Source organism: Zootoca vivipara, chromosome 5, assembly GCF_965207765.1.
Source record: "Zootoca vivipara chromosome 5, rZooViv2.hap1.1, whole genome shotgun sequence".
NCBI lineage: Eukaryota > Metazoa > Chordata > Lepidosauria > Squamata > Lacertidae > Zootoca > Zootoca vivipara.
In genome coordinates this window covers 12,630,411-12,651,591 of record NC_142588.1, presented here as the reverse complement: position 1 = coordinate 12,651,591, position 21,181 = coordinate 12,630,411, and the positions used below count along the sequence as shown (strand labels likewise).

The window sequence follows — 21,181 nt, the reverse complement described above, 5'->3', positions numbered from 1 at the left end:
TAAGAGGGAGAATCTGATCCAATAGGGCTCTCTTAGGATTTTGATTTTACTATTTTTGTTAGTAATATTATTTACTGTATTCATCACTTTATACAAAAAATGCCCCCAAACAACTTAACAAGGTAAATTGCAAATAGGTAAAGACCCATCAAAACAGGAAAGGAGAAACAATGTCAGGACGTGTTTAGGAGCAACAAAGTCCAAACCCCTTTCTTCACATACCAACCTGCCTCTGATGACCTGCCTTTCTCTAACCAGGTTAGCTCATTGCCTTATGTCTTACAGTCTAGGTACTGTGTGTTAGCATGGTAAGCAGAATCGCAATGAAACTCTGGTGTATGTCAAACACCATTCATGTTACAAGGCAAGAACCCCCTGCTGCAGGCAATCTTAAGTTCCATGTTTTATCGCATCCTCAGCATGATTAACAGAAGGATAGAGAAGAGAATCAGTCTAAGAAAATGAGTGTTTTAATCAGGAAACTGAAACAAGGAATAAGAAATTGATTACAGGAGAGCTAACATCCCAGCCAAAGTAACATGACTGTACAACTCAGAACCACCATGGTTGGAACATCCTACAAAGCCTGATGACAAAAACTCTTTGGGGCCACAGTCCAAGCAGCAAAGAAACTGCAGGAGCCAGCTCAAAACTGTTCTGGGGGCCTGCAAAAGTGGTACTTTTGCCCATCCAAACATGTAGGCACTGCTGGCTGAATGAGCTCTTTCCGCTTCAGCCTGAGCTCCTCTGGGTAGTTGCTGCAGGAAGGAATGGTGACCGAGGAGCCCAGGATGTGCAAAAAGAAAACTCTTGCCTCTCCTGGCCCTATGATGAATGAAATTTTTAGAACCTTATAGAAAGTAGTATACATATTTATAAATGCTAAAATAAATATTATAAAGGACAGGCTCCACCCTACGCCCTTAACATGCAGGCACACTACACACACACACACCCTCATTTAGAAAACTGCACAGGAAGGGGGCTGAAAGCATTGGCCAAGCATCAGCCAGCCAGACAACTCTCCCTCTTCCCCCTCCCCAACCCCCTCAACTCTCACACAGAAAACACTCTCATACACACACCACATACTTCCTTGGTACTTGCAAAATTACTTTCTTGACTCCACCTGCTGGGGACAAGAAAACAAGGGAAGTGGAGCACAGTCACAGTTGCACGAAGAGGAATGCCTTGGTATAAATACATCAAATCAGTGGTTTCCAACAGCTAAAAAAAAAAAAAAAGATCCGGTATGGAAGGGTGCCACGAACAGAACTCTAGCTAAAAGAAGCCACCCCCAAGCCGTCATGGTGAAAAGGTGGTCATTTCCAAAGAGACCCTTTGCCACAAATCCTTAGTCTGCTTGCTGCGCTTCAGGTTCTGAAGGATGTCATTGAATTGCATCATGCCCATAGGGGTTAGGCAGAAGGCGCTTCTGGCACTGCGAATGGCATTCACAAAGTCATCGTAGTCTGCCGGAGTAAGGTGGATCAGCCGGTGGTGGATGTACTTTAGGGGACACAAGGGGAAATGATGTTCAGATACAGCTTCCAAGGTAACAATGCATTTTCCATGTTCTACCTGATCACTCTCTTCCCCTTTTGCTGCTGTGGTGGCAGAAACGTCTTACATAATAGGTAGGTTGTGGAGGAAGGGAGAGGCTGGCCCAAGATCCCTCAACAACGTTGACTCAAGAGTCAAGGTTCAGCATTCTAGCTCTGCCCTACACTGGCTCTTATTTATTCTTCCAGAGGAGGACTGACAAGCAGACTGTGAGGCCCAGGATCAACACAACAAAACAAAAGGCCGCCTAGACAATCAAGCAATACTGTAATAAAGACTTAATTCTCAGTTTTCTCAACACATACGCTAAATGAAAAATTAAGACTCATTCTGCCAGCCTTTAAGAGGCATTGGGAGGTTGTTCACCTACTATTAACCTACAAGTGCTTTGACTTAGCAGCCTTCATGTTATCCAGGCAGGTATTTAGATGATGGTGTGGCTATAATTTCTGGAGCAGCAAGGAGCACCTAGGTGAAGCAAGCTTGACCCGATGGGAAGGAAGGGGCATGCGTACCTGTATGTATGCCTGCTGGCACCTCTGTACCAACTGGTGGAAGGCTGGTGTGCGCAGGTGATTGTGGACATGGGCAGGATTGAGCCTCTGCAGGGATTCCATGATGATCTCTTGCAACACAAAAGGGCTCAGGACCCCCTTGGCTGCACCAAGACAGAATTGATGCACATAGTTGACACCTGCAGAAAAATAAAGGTGGGATGCAGAGGAGTAGGAAGAACAGGCAAAGCATACTGAAAAACCAAGAGGACAACTACTACTACTCCTTAGTAGGGGCAGAGCACAGCACCTACAAATTAGCTGCAATAATAATAATAATAATTTATTTATTTATACCCTGCCCATCTGGCTGGGTTTCCCCAGCCACTCTGGGCAGCTTCCAACAGAATATTAAAATACAATAATCTATTAAACATTAAAAGCTTCCCTAAACAGGGCTGCCTTCAGATGTCTTCTAAAAGTCTGGTAGTTGTTTTTCTCTTTGACATCTGATGGGAGCTAGAGCACATGTCAGACAAGGGAGAATCTGCCAGCCTCACTTACTCTTCACTTACCAGCAATTAAAACAAAGTATTGAAGAATCAAGCTAATATAAGAGTAATCCACAAACACTCTGATTTTCTTTTTATAGAATTTTAGCAAATTTCTAAATTACACGCACCCAAAGGTGTTTTATTTATTATTATTATTATTATTTTGCTTCCCCACCCCTTTGTATTTTTATATTCTACTGCTCCTCCAGGTCTCTCACTGTGATATCATGATGCAAAGAGTTGTTGTGTTTTCTTTTTTTAAAAACACCCCAGTCCGGCAATTTTTCTATTTTTAAAATAGAATTATTCGTAGTTCCCGAAGTCACCTGCTGTGACACCAAAATGTTTTTATGGCCCATCAAATATTCCCCAATTTTTTTATAAAAAAAGAGGGGGATTATTTGTGGCCACTTATATGGGGGGGGGGTCACATACCATAGGCCACACCTACTATGATATGGGACCCCCATACAGCTGACCATGGGTCAATGCAGTCCTTGCCCAAAAAAAGGTTAGCCACCCCTGCAGTGCCTTTTAAAAAAACCCTTTAAGCTGCTCAGTTTTGGTGTTATTTACATCTCCATGCAATTATTTACAGTGGTCTCTCTTCATGAATTAATTTTATTTCCCACATTTATTCAGTTCTAGAATCAATGCCACTGCTACAGTATGGGCAATCAGATGAAGATACTCGAAAGGAGAAGAGCTTGGCGGAAAATGTTGCCTTGGGACTAAGTGAACTTTTACTCGCAGAAAAAGTTCCTTGGGCCTTACCTAATTTGGCAGCTAATCCCAGGAGCCATTTCACATCTTCTGTGTAGGGTGGGCTGCGTGAGAAGTTGTTGGGGTGGTCATTGTGAGCTCTGCGCCCAAGCATCTCCAGCGCTAACATTCCTGCAGGGAAGTGCAAATTCAAAATTTCAGACAACCAAGTTAAGCCCCACAAGACTTAAGAAGGGTAGTGCCCACCCATTCACAAACATTTCATAGAAATGAGCTAGGAGATGGTAATTATGCCAAATGGTGTCTCTGTTTATCTTTGCAAGGTGGTAAAAAGGTTGGCAACATTTGTAATCCCTGTGGATTTGTGAGAAGATGAAGCGACAGCTTGCAGGACGATCTGGAGCTGAGAAGCAGCGGGTGGGCGAAAGCATAAATATAAATCTTCCTCTGCTCTTTCAAAAGCAGATTTAAAAACAAAAAACAAATAGAAAGCCAGCAGGACTTTTAATTTTCATTTTCCATTTTGTTTAAACACAGACATCAACATTCACCATTCAGTTATGCCCTCAGTTCCTACGCAAGGCAACACTCTCTGAACAGGCCTGTGTTAGGCTTCCCCCTCTGCTCCCATACTCTTTCATATCTGTGACAACAGGCAAAACAGGAAGACAATATTTCCAAGGGGACTCCAATTACACAAACCCCTCCTCTACATCATTCTGCCATAGAATGGATAAGGATACCAACCACAATATGGAGAGCAACTCAGGACAGTCTGGATTCTCTCTATATAAGGAGTTTTGAAAATGCCCAGGTTTCCACCGGCAATCAATTTTAATATGCCCAGCTGTGAATCCAACTGCAAGTAATCCCTATATATTGTGACCAGGGCAAGCCAGACCATTTCAGGCTGTCCCCAAATTATGGACGTCTTACAAGCCCACCTACCTGGGGGGTACTTCCTAGACTAGTACATTTTAGTGCTAAATGGTAACGGATAACAACTTGCTCCATCCCAGATATATCTTATGCCCCAAGGATTTGGATGGCAGCCCAAAGCCAGGACTGGAAGGCATGCCTTCACCTTCCCTTAAAAGCAAAAGGCAGAGAGCAACAGGCTCTACCCCAGCTGGACTCCCTTTCAAACTCCAATTTAGGAGATTGTGTGCTAGAGATAGAAAGCAAACTGTGCACTGTTTGTGAGCCTTGACAAACGGAGGCTTTGAACGGCATTGAGGGAATACATGATGGATCTTCACCCCTGCTCCTTTCCATTTCACTGTGTGTCTCCTTCACACCCCAAGAACCCCACAGGTGTCTGTATAGTCTACTTAGGAGGGAAACTTGGTTGAGGTTGAAGAATAATCAAGATAGCCCAGAAGGCTGTGTTAACATAGTAAAATTAAGGAATAAGTGACCGAGTCCCCAATTAACATTCTTTGTTCCATATAAATATGCAGTGATCAATTCCTTTTCCTGTAATTGCTATGATTTTATTAGACTGCAGTAGGTGGAGATGAAAAAGGGAGTATCATTGGTTGGTTCATTTGTGTTTAAATTTTTATTTTCGCAAAAAGAGACACCTTTACAAAAATCACTGAAACATGCAAACTCTTCGCATCCATTCACCTTCTAGTAGCCACTAGGAACTTTATTCCTCCTCCATTCCCCATTTTATATGACAGTGTACATTTTATTTTGTCCCAAAATAACACCACATAGCCTGTTTTGGAACTCCACCCTCAGAACACAGTTGGAATTATGTTACATCCATTCTATAGGCATTTCAAAAGTGGCCCACTTTGATTTCTAGGCATCTGCAAGATATCAATTTTGTAATCAATCCGGGACATTACAGTTAATACCACTATCAGCCCTGAAAACCATTGTTCTCAATAGCCCTGCAACACCAGCAGGGTGTGAACCATTCAATGTGACCGAGTCCTGGCAGTCACTCATAACCAATGCAGTCAAGGATGGGCATCTGGTATCAAGACCTTAGAGATGTGAGGATTCATCACAAAGTGGAGGTTGAGGAGAGTTCCATCGCCCTCCTTGGAACAGTAATCAAGCTTATCTTACACATGTATTCTGCTCAGAACAGGTCATATTGAACAAGGTGGCTCATATGGTTGAGTCTAACAAGCCTGTTATTTCTAGCCCAGTTACCTCACACCATGACCATGGCTTTGTTCCATTGACATCTGCAATAGTTTCTCCTCCCATTTCATGGGAGACCCAGGGACAGTCCTGAAATGCAGCAGAGGGGGGCATTTGATCTCCACTTTGGGCAGCAAAAGATCTTCAGCCAACAGTGGTGAGTCAGCCTGATCAAAGTTTGGTTTCTCGAGAATCAAGTACCTCTTCAAGACAGTAGCTCAACTATGTTTGTCTGGCACAGCAAGGTACCAGAATGCTTATGATGTGCCAAAAATACAGATAAAGGCTGTACATGTGGTGCCCACAGAGCATAGGTCCATGAAAGACTCCCAATTGCATAAAACATGCCTGCTGAAAGCAGTCAGAAGGGCTTGTTCTGCTTTACCCCCGAAACACTGGACAGCCCTTGGCTTCTTGTCACAGTCAGTGTCTCAGCATTGGCCATACTAATTATTAGGGGCACAAAGGAGGCAGATAATTATCACTACAATGAAGCAGAAAATCTGCCATCATCCTTGAGACTGATGTACCTGAGGGAGATCCTGAATGCACCCAACAGCTATACTCTGCTTGGACCCATCCATACTTGAGACTCGGTTTTTTTCTACCCAGGTGTAATGCCAAGCTGTCCGATTATATGACCACATTCCTGAGCCTGATTGCCAAGAGCATGGGGTGGGGTTGCAGGGATCTTTAAGCCCCTGGTTTCTACCATCCTCTCCTTGGCTCCTGGTAGTGAGGTAGCTTGATATTCCTAATGTGATCCTCAGAGGCCCTGGCACTTAGACCCAATGATGCTGAAGCTGGCTTCGTCCATGCCCAGTTTTCTACTGAACTCAAGCTCCCTGCCCTGCAATTGTATTTTACTTGGAAGGCAAGAGGAAGCAACTCAGGGCTCAAGTACTCTGAGCTCCAGAGGACACTAACCTCAAGGAGAACCTGAGTAGTGTGTGACATGTTTTCTACAACATGGACTAGTTGTGTATGCTGTGCCAGAGACTTAACTATACATAGGTAAGAAGGACTATCTCAGCTACCAAGCATCCATCCTCATACTCCATATCTCTCTGAATCAATTTGAAGGCTCACTCCACACTAGATTCATAACATGCATCTTCCCCCACCCTGGCAAAAAACACAATCTCTTTATGTCTGTACAGTACCTGCTCACCAAGACCATTTTAACATTCACCCCAATCCTATGAACCTCTCAGTATTGTAGGAAGTCTTTCATCAACAGACTATTTCTGCTTCTGGACTGCTGACAGCTGGTGCACTCACATTACTGATTGGCACACTTCTTCTCACTGTGATTCCATCCCCCAAAGCCACTTGCATTCCCCTCAAAAGATTAATGCACTGAAAGGTTCTGTGATCGGCTTGTAAGTCTTGTGGCTATGCATTCCAGCCTAAACCAAAAACAGCCTAAAACCACTTCATCACATGAGAATTAGCACACCTTCCCAATTGACCTTGGCACAAGAGTCAGTTTTCACATACTGTAGCCCTGCCCTGAATTGCAGGTGAGAGGGTTGCAAGAGCCACAATTAACTGTCCTTACCAACTCGGTAGGCAGAGTGGAGGTGATGCACGCCTTGATTGCCTGCAGGCTGGCTGTGCTGCTCATCCTCAGAAGGAAAGCCTCCTGTGACAAGGGAGCTGGGCTGAGAAGACAGACTCGTCAAGGAAGTCCCTTGAATTGCTGGGAATGTAGACCCTGCATGAACACTTCCTACTGGAGAAAACAAACAACAGTATAAAGGAGGGGGGAAATACTGGCATCAAACAGTTATAGGACTTCAGCCAACTACATCCTGCCCCAAAATGTATCATATACCTGTGGGGTTAATATTAACTCTGGTAGTAACACGGTAGACAGAGGAAACATAAGCAAGTAGACCCAGAAGTACATGTCCTAGAAATTATAAAGACGGCTCACTTGTTTGCCTTCTCTGTGAGCAGGCTTTATAATGTAGTTCCCAAGAGCCAAACCTTACTACTGCATTGTGTCCCTTTGCAGACAATGGGAAGCCAGCAAGTAATGTATCAGGACAGTCTTTACAACAGGCATCCCCAAACTGCGTCCCTTTCCTTAGATGTGCAATTTCATGACACAATCTTTGGAAACCTAGTAATAGCTATACCGCGTTTGGTAGCCCCCAATCCCACCTGCTACAGACCACTGCAAGTCAATTTTAAGAAAGCCCCGCTTAAAGCTGTTTACTCCCAAGCCTGAGAAGTTTTAAGGATTATTCATGGAGGGCTCTTTCTCGTTTGTAGCCTAAGGATTCTACCTAATAGTTGCTGAAGTTTTCATAATTCCCTAAGAGGATAAAGGGATTGTGCTGGCAGTATGTTTCCATTTAAATATGGTATATATGGTTGTTGTTGTTTTAAGCATAAATGAAATGCTTAACAATTTTTTCAAATGTTGTATGCACCCAGAGATTGTATTGTAGAGGTGCAGAGACCAGTTGTGGGCCACCCCCCTCAAGCTTGCAAGGAAACCTAACAGAAAAAGTCACTTGTGTTCATCTTGTGTTCATGACTAGGAATTCTGTTGAGGCCGATTTCCTATTGCACATAGGTCAGACACCCACACGTCTCATGATTCACAGTAGCACGAAGAGTACCTCTAGTCCTGTGCCACAGTAGGTGAGCTCCATAAGCCGCAGCAAAACTAGAATCACCATTCAGCTAGGATGCTACAGGAGACAATTTCCCGCAAGACTGAAATACTCACTTGCTACATTGGAAGACAGAGACAGCCCAGTCTCAGCATGGTATGGATGCACAGCAATCTGCGTCATGGATGGGACAGGCACTCCCGGGAAGGACACTGCTGTAGCTGCCAGAGACGGGGTAGTGACCGAGTACGGGTACTGTGCGCCAATGAATGCTGGGTGGACACCCTGCAAAGGAAGAGGACAGGGTAACCCTGCCTTGCGCCCAAAACACAAGGCAGGGTTTTTCAGGAGGGGCCTCCAAGCAACCCAACTATCTAGTACCGAGAACTCCATTTCCAACCCAACTCCTGAAAGCCTAGAACCCACACCATGCTCATTGGGCCAGATGAGCGGGGTATAAATAATAAATTATAAATAATAAATAAAATAAATAATACATAATATATTATTATTATTATTATTATTATTATTATTATTATTATTACTACTACTACTACTACTAAGCAAAATTCTTTCAAGGAGGAAGAATGGGACGGGAGACAAAAGGCCACTATGCCTACCTTAGGAATTCTCCCCACTCCCATAAACTGGCATGGGAAAATGTGAGATTTATCAGTAAACACTAACAATTTGTAAATTAGTACAAATTTAATAATTCTGGCACAAACTGGGAGAGCAATATCCACCAAAATGCAACTTTATACAAAGATTCTGACTTTTGGTCCCTCTAACCCAGGCATCTCCAAACTTCGGCCCTCCAGATGTTTTGGACTACAATTCCCATCTTCCCCGACCAGTGGTCCTGTTAGCTAGGGATCATGAGAGTTGTAGGCCAAAACATCTGGAGGGCCGCAGTTTGGGGATGCCTGCTCTAACCCATTACTGCTCCCAACGAGAAGTGACTAAGGGCTTGGACAGGGGCTTTTTCCAGCTGCCATTTGCATGCACAAGGTCCCAAGTTTCATCCTTGGCATGTCCTAGTGCTGTGCTTTTGCCCATTGTGTTATGGTCCCACACTAAAACCAGCAAAACTAAATAATCCGGCTTGCCATCCTTCTATTCACCTAAGCCACAATGCTAGGGATGACAGAAAAAGATGTTCCCCCCGAGATGCTTACCCTACAAAATATAACTTACTTGGGGATAAGCTGAGCCAGGAACAGGAAAGACCGCCGGGCGTGGCATGTGCTGGATAGGGTGTCCAATATACTGAGGATTGCAAGGGATGTGGGTCTGGAGTGTTGTATAAGGGTGCAGCCCCTGGGTGTGTGCATGTGCCATTGCTGGCCCCGCCATGGTGTGCTGCTGGTAGATTGTCGACCCCACCGAAATTACGGGCACCACCGTTGCTGCTGCTGTCACCGCAGCTGCGACAGTCACTGTGGTGGGTTCTGACGTCACTCTGGTATCTGCCAGTCCACGCACCGCTTCGCAGGATGCCCGGGCTCCACTTGCACTGCAGCCTGTGGCTCCCTCTCTCTGAGCAAGAGTTCCGCCAACAGTTTGTTCGTACAACCAGTACCACTGGTGAGCAACTTCAAACAGGACTTCAGGGTAAACACCACCTCCTTTGGCTGCCTCCTCCACTGCCAAGCATGCCTTCTCCAGCATTAGATTATCCTGTAATATTAGGAAAGGTACTGATGATTTAAGGTCTTTTATACTGCCCTTCACAATTTACAATTAAAGTGTAAATGCAATCAAGCTAATAGCTCTGAACCAAACAGTCAACCTTATAGAATTCTACCTAAAGAGCTTGGTAAAATAAAATAAAAAAGACTGCCTGGGACAAAAACGGCATTAAGACAGGTGTCAGCCAACCCTGTCTGGAAAGAGCATTCCACAAGTGTGATGCCACATCAAGAATGATAGCCACCCACATCTCCCCAGATGGCATCTGCAGGAGCATGTGTGTCTGCAGGGAGGAGTCGTATTTCTTGGCTCTCCAGCTTTTATTTAAAAACAAAACCCTCCAGCACTTGTAGAACCCAAGTTATGAGGCAGAATAACACAAAACATCACTAGATGGCTGACATACCAGCCCTGCAAAGTAACCCAATTATACCCATCTTGTTGTCATATGAGTGTGTGAATGACAACCTTAAAGTGTAACCTAGTGTTTTATCCTAGAATGGGGATTTTTTTGGGGGGGGGGAATGCAGTGATGTGTGAAGTTGATTGTGAAAGCAGCGCAATTAATGGCTGAAGTGGGTGCAGAGAGCCAATTGAAAGGACTGAGGTTTTTTAGGTGTAAGTGACCAGTGTATGTCATCTGGGTACCAAGTCAATATGTCAGTGAACAGCATGAAAAGAAACAGAGGAGTAAGACCTATTCTGCTAATTTCTAAGAGGCCATTCATTCAGTCAGCAGATCTACCAGAAATGGAAAACTAGCTTCCTGGTGCTAGTTATTTATATATGTATATCAATGTATTAGGAATATGTACTTTTCACCCTCTCCCTGAGAAAAATCCCTGCAGATGCCTATACACAGGAAGCCTGTTACAATAGCTAGGTGCGTATGGCTGCATTATGAAGCAGAAAGACCTATATTGAAGTGTAAGGTCCATATTTTATTAACGGGCAAATTCTAATACAGAAAATATTGGATGGGTGTATGGAGAAAATATAAGGACACCCATATAAGAAATTTAGTGGATCAAAATAAATTTATTTTACTTTGGAATACCACAAAATATAGTAGTGGCAGTTATTTAAGTTGTTCCTTTGGAGCTTTTGGAGACGAACTCCTGAGTTTAAAAATCCAAAACATATCTCTCTAGCATTTTGGGGGTCCAGTTTTTTAATAAAATTTTAAAAGACCTCAGACAACACTAAATGCAAATACTAAAAGACTGCAACACTAAATTCAAAAAGAAGGAACAGAAGAACCCAATTGCTTAAAGGCAAGAAACAGCTGGGCGCCTGATAGCATCGACCGAGGCCTCTGAACTGCTCACCTGCTCCTTGCACTGGACCAGGGCTCTCTGGATCTCATTTGGGTTCAAGGCATGGGCGTGCGGCAAGCAGCTCAATGCCAGCTCAGCGGCTGCTCGCACCATGTTGGAATCCCTAGCTCTGGAAGCCCTGTCAGCCAGGGACGCCACCTCCGGAGGGGTCAGGTGCCCATCCCAGCACTCCACGAGGATGTTCAAGGCCGCACTGCCAATCTCCATGGCTTGCCCTAGAAACCAGAGAAGAGGATGCACAACAAATTATTCAGGTGCCTACAAGACTCAATACATGTATTATGGCATAAGCTTTCATGGATGAGAGTGCAATATCCTGAATTGGCATGTGCCGTGTTTCTCTGAAAATAAGACACCGTCTTATATTTATTTTTCCTAAAAAAAAACCCACAGTGGCCTATTTTCAGGGGATGTCTTATTTTTTTATTACGCGTCCAGCATTGCCCCTTCCTTGGGGCCCCCCAGAACTGTGCCTATCACTATGTCTTAATTTTGGGGTACGGCTTATATTGCGCAAATGCTTAGAAATTCTGCTATGGCTTATTTTATGGGTATGTCTTATTTTAGGAGAAACAGGATTAAATTGCTTTTTACTCCTGAATTTCTTTGGATGGCTCTGGACAAGCTGCATGTCTCTCTCTGGCTAATCAACCGCACATCAGATAAAATAATACATTTATATATAAAATCTACGAGTTTTGTAGTAGCGCTTGGAAACTTCCTTTCATGTTAGTGTCAAAAAGCAGAGGACACAGAAGACATTTGCTAAAGGGCTACAGATGTAACTTTTTGAACAGGGGTGGGGAACCTCCAGCCCACTGGCCAAATTAGGTTTCGCATAGGTCCCAATTTGCCCCACAAGGCCATTTCCCCCCAAAACCCACGTTCACCTGCACCGCACCTGACGGCATCAGTGATGTCAGTTGTGGGGAAGTTAGAGACACAACTGCAAACGAGACACTGACTGGCTTAAAGGGCAATCCTGATTGTTCCTTGGCAAGCAAGGTTTGGTATCAATCAACACCAATCAACTGCAGAAACCTGATCCCTTCTGGCGCCATGTTTCTATGGTCAAGCATTACCCAGAGCAGGCATCCCCAAACTTCGGCCCTCCAGATGTTTTGGACTACAATTCCCATCTTCCTCGACCACTGGTCCTGTTAGCTAGGGATCATGGGAGTTATAGGCCAAAACATCTGGAGGGCCGCAGTTTGGGGATGCCTGACCCAGAGGCTTCCCAAACTGTAAACTCGGCTATACAGATTATGCTAGCAAATTTAGCTGTGAGTTCTTAAACGTTAGTAGCTAAATAAGATCACTCTCTGGGGAAGGATTCCTAAAATCAAAACCTGGTTGGAGCACCCTGGTTCCTACCTGTAATCCAAGAGACGTGGGAGGAATAGGTTCGAGACAGCCAGTTAGGAGAGACAAAGTTGTGCAACCCCAGTGCATAGAGACCAATCTCAAAGGCGCAGAGGTGGAGGTTGCGATGAGGACCCTGGTGCCCACCACTAGAGGATGGGTGGGTGAAAATGGAAGTACTGCTGTTTCCACCTGCCTTGATGAGAACTGTCTTGGCCAGCTCAAAATAGAAATGTGCAGCTGCTTCTGAGGGCTGATTTGGGACATGAGGAGCATGGCTCTCTGGACGCCTGCCCTTATACCTGAAAGGAAAAAAGTGAAATATGTCTATTTCTGCCTGGCTCTCACATTGAGACTCCCAACTTATATTACCCTTCATCCAAAGATCACAGGGAAGTTCAGAACATAAAAATACAAAACGAGAACACAAAATACATAATAAAACCAAAATGAAATGAAAACAGGAACCCCCACCCCGCAAACACATTTAAAAGGCCATAGAATGTTAATCAGCCAATTGCCTGGTTGAAGAGGAACGCTTTCACCAGGGACCTAAAGATATGTAACAAAGGCCCCAGGTGAGTCTCCCTGGAGATCCCATCTCCCTTCAGCCACCCCAAGAAAATATTTGAGGGGACCAACCTTCCCAAAGTTGGTGGGCTTTGCTGCCCCCCCCCAAACTGTATTCACCTTGGTGCCCCTGCACACAGAGATTATGATTGCAGATTTTGAGTGAAAGCCTCCTTGTGATATATTTCTAATGACGATAGCCTTTTATTTTACAGTATTTTTTAAAATTAAATATACTGCCCTTCATCCAACAATCTCATCCTTGGGAGGTCCAAATACTGAAAAGATGCACAGCTTTGGAAAACAGACAGCGGCTCTTACCTGCCGACCTCCACCGTCTTTGCACGTGCTCCTCCACTAGCTCTCCTGCTTCCACTGGAGGAGGATGAGCCCAGGGAGTCGCTGGAAGAGCTACTGATGCTATCGCTGTCCTGCCCTCTGCCCCAGGAAGTGGCTGCCCATCCTCCCCGCAGAGGCCGCCTGCTGAGGGTTGGAGAACTGTCCGAGGTGGTTTCTGGAGCACTGCTGTCAATGCTGGCCATTCCTGCAACGCCACAGTCAAAGGGCACAGCAGCAGGTCAGCAGTACACAAAACCACAGTTTTACAACAGGGAACATTCTTCTCCCCCCACCCTACCCCACCCCAAAAAACAAGCTGAAACATTTCAAGTAAGTCAGAACCTAGAGATGTAAGCTGACCAGAAAAGCTACTGAGCTGATATACCAAAGTCTCAGAAGTCACTAATTCAAACTTATATGAGCCATGAACCTACTAGGTGAGGGATACTATCTTACTTTGCAGGTGTGTTGGGGATTACTGAAAATGTGGTGGAAGTGAGTATCTTTTCAGTGAGCCAGAACAAATCTTTAAAGCTTAAACAGCCTGGGCCATGTTAAGAACTGTTCTCTCCCTTTTGTCAGCTGAGATAATCTTCAGAGGCCCTTCGCCATCCCACCTTAAGAAATTAGGCAGGTGCCTACGTTGAGAGAGGACTTTTTTTTTAGTTGTACTTGGGCTCTGCAACTCTCTCTAGGCACATTCACCCCAAACACTCATTCACCTTTAGGCAACAGGTGAATCCTGACCTATTCTCATAGGCCTTGAACAGCATTTAGATTCTTTTTACTAGTTTTAGCTTGTTCTTGGTTTGCTGCCCGCTTGCTGTTATATCTTTTGTAATTTCTACTGTTATTTGTATTTGATGTCCACCGTTTTTATAAGGGTTTGCTTATAAGCTGCCGTGGGGACATGTTAGTTAAAGCCACTTAATATTTAAGTCTCCTAATATTTAAAAATCTGTAAGAAGAATACACAAAAGCAACACTAAAACTATGAAGCAGTATAATTAAAAAAACAGCAAAGCAGCATGTTGGGTCAGGAAAAGCATGGATAAAAAGAAATGTCTTCACAAGGTGTCTGAAACAACTAATGGATGATGCTTCATGTATGGCTGAGGGAAGGGAATTCCACAGTGAGGGGGCAATAGCAGAAAATGCCCATTTTCAGGCCACAAGTAAAATTTCCTCAGATTATCTAAGTGAACTTACAGCAGCACGCTGAATTGGTCCTGCTTCACTCTGCCCTTCCTTGAACCTGGAGCAACAGACCACTGCCTTGGCTTATTGCAATATATGAAGCGACGCTCATGGTTTATTTCTCCCAAACAAACCATGATCAGTAAGAGAAGAACAAACTTTGGCTTGCCATCGTGCTTTGTTTGGAGAGAAAGGAAACCAAAGGTGTTGGTTTGCAGTCAAAGTAAACCAGTGCTTATGCCTTGGCTGAGTGATGCAAACACCTGTCAAATCCAGCATTACCTTTCCAGCAGCAGTCAGCCAGATGCCTCTGGTCACAAGGAGGAAATAAAGGCAACAGGTCTCTGCTGCTTTATTCTGATTGAAAAGTGAGATATTCGGGTGGGGGAGTAGGGCTTAACTAAGCCTATGTAGTTAAATGGAATCTTCTCTTTCAAAAGCGAGTCTATGCCTGAATACCATTTGTACTGTGTCCAGTTCTGGGTGCCACATTTTAAGAAGAGTCTAGGCAATCTGCAACTGGTGCAGGGGGAGGCAGCAAGAATGGTGAGCGGTATGGAAAACAGGTTCTATGAGGAAAGGTTGAAAAACTGGGTGCGCTTAGCCTGGAGAAGAGACACCTGAGTGGGGACCATGATAGCACTCTCCAAATACACAGGAGAGGGCTATGACTAGATCTACTGGACTTAAGCAAAAGGAAGGTAGATGATGAAAGACTTCTTGATACAGTAGTTCAAGCAGTTCAAGAATAGAACCAGTTACTAGGGAGGGGGTGGGAGAGAGCTATCATTCCCTGAGAGTCTTTAAGCAAAGGCTGGGGATGCTCTAGTTCAGGATTTCCTGCATCGAGGCGAGAGGTGGCCTACAGGGCCACTTTCAACTCTTATGTTCAGGTATATCCTGCCTCCGAATCTGCAGTTTCCATTTAAACATCATGTCTAATATTCTTAGGGAAAGTGTCTCACAAAGGCTTTGTTTAACCCCCTTTTAAAGCTATCTAAACCAGAGGCCATATTTTAGCTCTATTATGCATTATATAATGTATACTTTATTTTGGCAGTCCTAAACTTACTTAAAATCATCTTCCAAGGAGTATGCCCACGTTCTAGTGTTAAAAGAAGTCTACCTTCCCTTTCCAGCCACTCATCATTTTATAAAACACTGTCACATCCCAACTACTTCCCCAATCCCACCTAAAAGACCGCCAACTTGCATCCTTTCTGCATAGTAAAGAGTAGTAATGTGGTTGCCTCTAACTTTCAGTTACCTATTTTTGTTTTGATGGGGTGACCAGAACTGTACACAGTATTCTGTATGTAGCCATGCCACATATTTATACTGGCATTATGCTTGCTGTCCTTCGCTGTTGGGAGGGGAGAAAAAAAGAGAGAGAGAGAAGCTAAATGTTTTCTGTTTCTACAGCGTAAGTCAAGATAAAAAGAAATTTTGTCCTCTCAGTAGGAAAAATATGATTGACAGATCTGGAAGATGTGGTTAGTGCATGCCAATAGCATTTTGGGGAAAAATTAACTTCTTAGGTTAAATATGTAAAAAAAATTGTTTTGTTTTAAAAGAATTTAACAATGGGATAATCCACTATTTTCCACCCAATTAAAAAGAAAGAAAGAAAATAGCAATAATTATGAGTCCTGTCCACCACTGTATATACACACCACTAATTACTTTGCAAATGTAACAGTCTGAATCCAAGCTTGCACAACTTATTACCCAGCAAGCCAAATGCGGCCTTACATACTGACTCACTGGGGGCTCATAAAAACTCACTTGGGAGTACAATAAGCACTTGGCATACTATGAAACAAGTATGGAAGCCGGGTCACAAATTATACAGGCACATATTCTTCTATATGAATTCAGAGTGGATCAATCAGTTATCAAACCATTTGGGGAAACTGAATCAGGGAACTAAAAGAATAATGATAAACCTGAAACAGAATCTAAGCATTTATTAGTTTGATTACCTCCTTTAAATGATCTGAACTGCTATATGTAAGCCCAGTAACCATTAAAAGCTGGTTAGAAACCCCAGCCCATGAAGCTATGGGGTAACTAATGAGGGGGCTAGGCCAGCTTCACTTTGGCAGTCAGAAGATTCCTCACTGAGTGTGCTGATCCACCAGGGAAGATTTGTGCTTCAGTAAGAAATACTGGAGGTGACAGTATATTAGGATATTAACAGACAAGCAGACAGACAAGTTCACCATATTAATTCCAATTCAAAATGAATGTGCAACAAAGAGCAAACAATTTAACATGCATGAAAGTGCTTCCAGAAATGTAGAACGTGCAGAATGAGACAGCAGAAAGTTATGTGCCCCCTGCTCAAAGTTACCTGTGTGCTTCTTTTTTTGTCTGACTGGGGAACCCCAGCACCTCCCATTGTAGCCACCTCTATTTCCAAGGGCTAGTCTGCTAGGAACTTTCCCTTCTTGCTTTAAGACACTGGGTTCCATAGGTGGGTCACAAGGGGATCTCTGAGGGTTATCTGGGAAAATACAAGAAGTGGCAAGTTAAAACAGCAGCAACAGGAAGAGGAGGAATTCATAGGCAGGTGAAACTTTGGCAGACAGGAGACAGTAGTGGATAATCACAGGCTTCAGTACTGTTCCCCTCTCTTTCCCATATGGAAAAGAAAAACAGAAATCTTGAACGCACACTGCAATTAGAATCAGATTCCGTGAAGGCAAGGAAAATGTCGATTTATTTTTGATTTTGCATCATACTTCCATAATGGCAGAAGAACTTGAGAATCTGTGAGACTAGAACAAATATACAGGAAAATCTGACAGCAACCCATTTCTTTCATTTGTCCCTCCACTGGTAATTAGAAGACAGCTGTGATCCTGTGGAACAGTAAGTCATACCTTGGGAGCTCTTTTCCAAAAAGGGTTCTGAAGTGTTGCTCTGGACAGCAGTGGTTACCCCTGCTTGTTGCGTGACGGTTGTTCCTGGGAGGTGCTGAATGGGCGCAGCTGATTGGGTAGCATGTTTGGAAGGAGATTTCTGATTGGCTACTGTGGGCTTGCTGGACGAGTAGAATGAACTTAGAGTCTGAGGCTTGTGTGTTTGGCTCTCCCTGTCCAGCAGCTTATCCAAGATCTTTAAACAGAGAGTGGAACAACAAGAAAGTTAGCATCTAAACAAAGGAAATGTCAGGAGAGTGGGAATGGGGAATTGAACAGGGGAGTTCTCAGAAGACTGAAGAGGGGGGAATTAAGTTTACTACAATCAAGAGAAGCAAAAAGAAGAAATAAGAAAGGTCCTTTTGGCGAGAAGAAGACAGAAGCAGTTTGCCATACTGCTGAATAGCCCAACCTCTTTTGTTTATGAATTTTACAAACATATTCATACCCACTACCAGAAATAAACATCTAAAACTCAGAACTAAATATCTAAGATTTTTTTAGGAAATCAGTTTGATCCACTATCTTCAGGTGCCATTGAGAAACAACTACGATTGACCTAGGACCCAACATAGATATGGCCTCTTGCGAGAAATTGTGGGAAATAACAATAAACTTCTCAGCATGCTGTATTCTAAAAGAGAACCTACAAAAGATGATATGTAGATGGTACCTCACCCCTAGTAAACTTGTAAAAATGTATAAAAAGGGAACCAATTTATGTTGGAAATGTGAAGAGATTGAAAGGACATTTATACACATGTGGTGGGATTGCAAGAAAGCCAAAAAGTATTGGGAGATGATATACGCAGAATTTAAAAAGATGTTAAGGGTCTCATTTCCCAAGAAACCAGAAATGTTCTTACTGAGTATAGTAGAAGGGGAAATGCCCAAGAAAGTACTTAGTCTTTTCCTCTACCCAATAACAGCGGCCAAAATAATTTATGCCCAAAGGTGGAAGGACAAAAACAGTCCTGCAAAAATAGACTGTCAGAATAAGTTAATAGAATACATGGAGCTAGCACAGCTAACTGCCATGGTAAGAAATCAAGGTGAGTCGAATATAAAAGAAGAGTGGGAATATTTTGGGAATATTTGTGAATATTTAAAGAAATATAACAATCAGATAAGCTTCCAAATGGGGTTAGATATATGAGCAACAGTTAAAATAAGTAGAAGAGGGGTGGTAATAAAGGAGATACAGCTTAACAGGGACTAAATAAGACCCCATGGAGGGATATGTGTGGAAGTCAAAGAGTGTAAGATAAGCAATGGCAATTGTATAACTGATGTATTAAGATATGTAAAATGCATAAATAAAATTTAAAAGAGAAACTACTCCAATGCATGGTGCAAACCAAAAAAATGCACTATGTTCAGCTACCATTAAACAGCCTAAGGTCTGAGTACAGTATCTCCAAATGGGACGTACTTTTTTTAGCTTAGACTGGTCATCCTTGTAAGTGATCATCAGGGCTAGAGCGAGATCTCCCTTCTCCCTTCGGGTGCCTTCACACAAAAGAGGGTGCTCTGCTTCACTCACTGTCGTCTTCATCCCTGGAAGGCAGAGTAGAGAATTCAAACATTTATCCTGCTTGTTTGATATAATCTCTCCATTTATTTAAGGTAAGTAATTAACCATCAATTATGCTTCCCCATAGCAACATCTGTTCCCTGTGAGGCATCAGGCTTCTCCTTATTACCATCACATATTAAGCTGAGAAGAAAATTTAAGTTCTAGATGACTTGGTAGGATGACCAAAGTTAACATCTCTTCATCAGTGAGAGATGAGGCCTAGCATAAGAAAAAGAAGCTAAGCACTCACCAAGAGCAGCCACAGCTGCCTCAAAACCTAGCTCCTCATCTCCAGGCATTTCATTATTCCAATTACGGCTTGGAGGTCTGGATCCTGTAGGAGAAACCACTGGAGAAAAAGAAAGATGGCAAATCAACAGCCAGCTCTATCACACAGGGATTGCCTAGACTGGTAAAATTTCACAGACTTATGAAGATAATAGCCTAAAGCATTGCTTTCTAATGTAAACTAACCACTATCAAGACCTAGATCTTGGGATTTTACTCAGTTCTATTCTATAAAATAAATCTGTTTATTAAATTAACACAACCAAGTATTCTTAAAAGGCCACAAAAGCATAGACACCTAATCTGCTGGCATCCATTTGTCTCAGGAGACAATGAAGGAGTGCACCTACACCTAATCACAGGTTTGATATTTGTGAAGACCAGAAAGGAAAAGGTGGGTAGGGGAGTTACAAAGTAGAATGAATTAGTAATTTGGCAAGGCTGCTAGTATAGTAAAGCTGGAAACAGGACTGCAGTCACCACAAGGAAGCATCTATGTCCTTAAAATGCCATCCTGAAAGCTACAGAATTTGCTCTTGGATCCGGTGGTTTACCTGGGCAAAACCTGCAGAAGTTCAGTACTGACAGAAACTGGCCACGTTTTGAGAATATGGACATAGTCCCTGAACTTGCTATATAACTACAGGGTTCAAGGGAGCTCCTGGACATTGGACAGGGCAGGAAAGCTATGTGGTCCCTGAGATTAATCAAGTAAGAGCTCAGCTAATATGGCTAACCTGATCCAAAACACCCACCCACCCCCACTCACACACGAAACAAAAACCACCACAGCCAATCACAAATGAACAATCATACCCTAGGCCAACTCCAACATCTCTCACCACCAAAGGAACACAAGCAAACAGCAGAGAACCTGCACAAGCGACGCTGACAAAAAACCCCACATACATTAAATAAAATAGAAACATCATCACCTGACCCCAACCCCACCCATCTTTCCCCCATCTACCTCTTTTCCCCCTTTCTTCCCAATGTCTCAATAAATAAAACTGATCTGTAAAAATGTTACGAGAGACATTGCACATACTTTTGTAACTCATGAAAATCTTTAATATATATATATATATATATATATATAAAAGTAAGAGCTCAGGTAAGCTCTACAGCCCAACTGAAGATTCTATTTATATGTGTCAGTTGTAAAAGGTCCAGCCCATACAACTGTGTTAAGTGCCTCCAGAGCTCTCTCATGCACGAGAGTTTGGTCAGTACTGGAGATCCACATTCATGATGTGCAGGATGATCTCACACATAAAAGTGCTAAGAGGCTTCTATAAAGACATGGGACTATGGAGTTTGTTCTGTAGAAGTCTGTAGAAGCAGGTCATCGTACGCCCCTTCCCCAAGAGATGGCATGTACCAATTCCTCCTCTTTAGACAAATCTGAAGGGCTTTACCTGGTGTGCATAAGACATCAAATATGAAGCTGGCCAGCATAAGCGGCAAGACAGGGCGGTAATCACACAGGGTTCCTTCTCTCAGCTCTTCAGCTCTTCCCCGAATAGTGTTCATCTCATTAGAGCCAAGCGGAATTTTCTTCAACAAGGCCACAATTTCAGACTCCTGATATGCCAGCTTTACCTGTGTGTCACACAAAAGCCAGGAATAAAACAAATCCACAGGGCATCACACAAATCCACGCGGCCGGGGCCTCTCTACAGAGACAATGGATAACAAAAGTAACACAGAAGTGCTTTAAATGATGCACAAAAACCATTACTGAGCCTCCATTTTCTCAGGTCAAGCAACAGTGG

At 43.3% G+C, this 21,181-nt stretch overlaps 1 protein-coding gene across 10 annotated transcripts in view; it reads right to left on the bottom strand.

The window, feature by feature from the left end:
- Positions 1-452: 452 nt before the first annotated feature.
- The window catches only part of ZSWIM8 (zinc finger SWIM-type containing 8), a 54,381-nt gene continuing 33,652 nt past the window's right edge, over positions 453-21,181 (bottom strand). The window contains exons 13-27 of one of the 10 annotated variants that reach the window (XR_015949966.1): positions 20,825-21,008; positions 19,369-19,467; positions 18,975-19,099; positions 17,504-17,738; positions 16,972-17,124; positions 15,886-15,981; positions 13,404-13,626; positions 12,525-12,814; positions 11,142-11,365; positions 9,319-9,801; positions 8,238-8,432; positions 7,056-7,229; positions 3,386-3,505; positions 2,079-2,257; positions 453-1,509 (exon numbers count right to left, since the gene is read on the bottom strand). Coding sequence is in view for 7 of the 10 variants with exons in the window: in XM_060275044.2 (XP_060131027.2) it covers positions 1,306-1,509; positions 2,079-2,257; positions 3,386-3,505; positions 7,056-7,229; positions 8,238-8,436; positions 9,319-9,801; positions 11,142-11,365; positions 12,525-12,814; positions 13,404-13,626; positions 15,886-15,981; positions 16,972-17,124; positions 17,504-17,738; positions 18,975-19,099; positions 19,369-19,467; positions 20,825-21,008 (2,988 nt within the window). In the remaining 3 variants the exon portion in view is untranslated. Of the gene's footprint in view, positions 1,510-2,078; positions 2,258-3,385; positions 3,506-7,055; positions 7,230-8,237; positions 8,437-9,318; positions 9,802-11,141; positions 11,366-12,524; positions 12,815-13,403; positions 13,627-15,885; positions 15,982-16,971; positions 17,125-17,503; positions 17,739-18,974; positions 19,100-19,368; positions 19,468-20,824; positions 21,009-21,181 lie in introns of all 10 variants that reach the window. The other 9 variants (XR_015949967.1, XM_060275044.2, XM_060275045.2 and 6 more) reach the window with 9 other exon arrangements.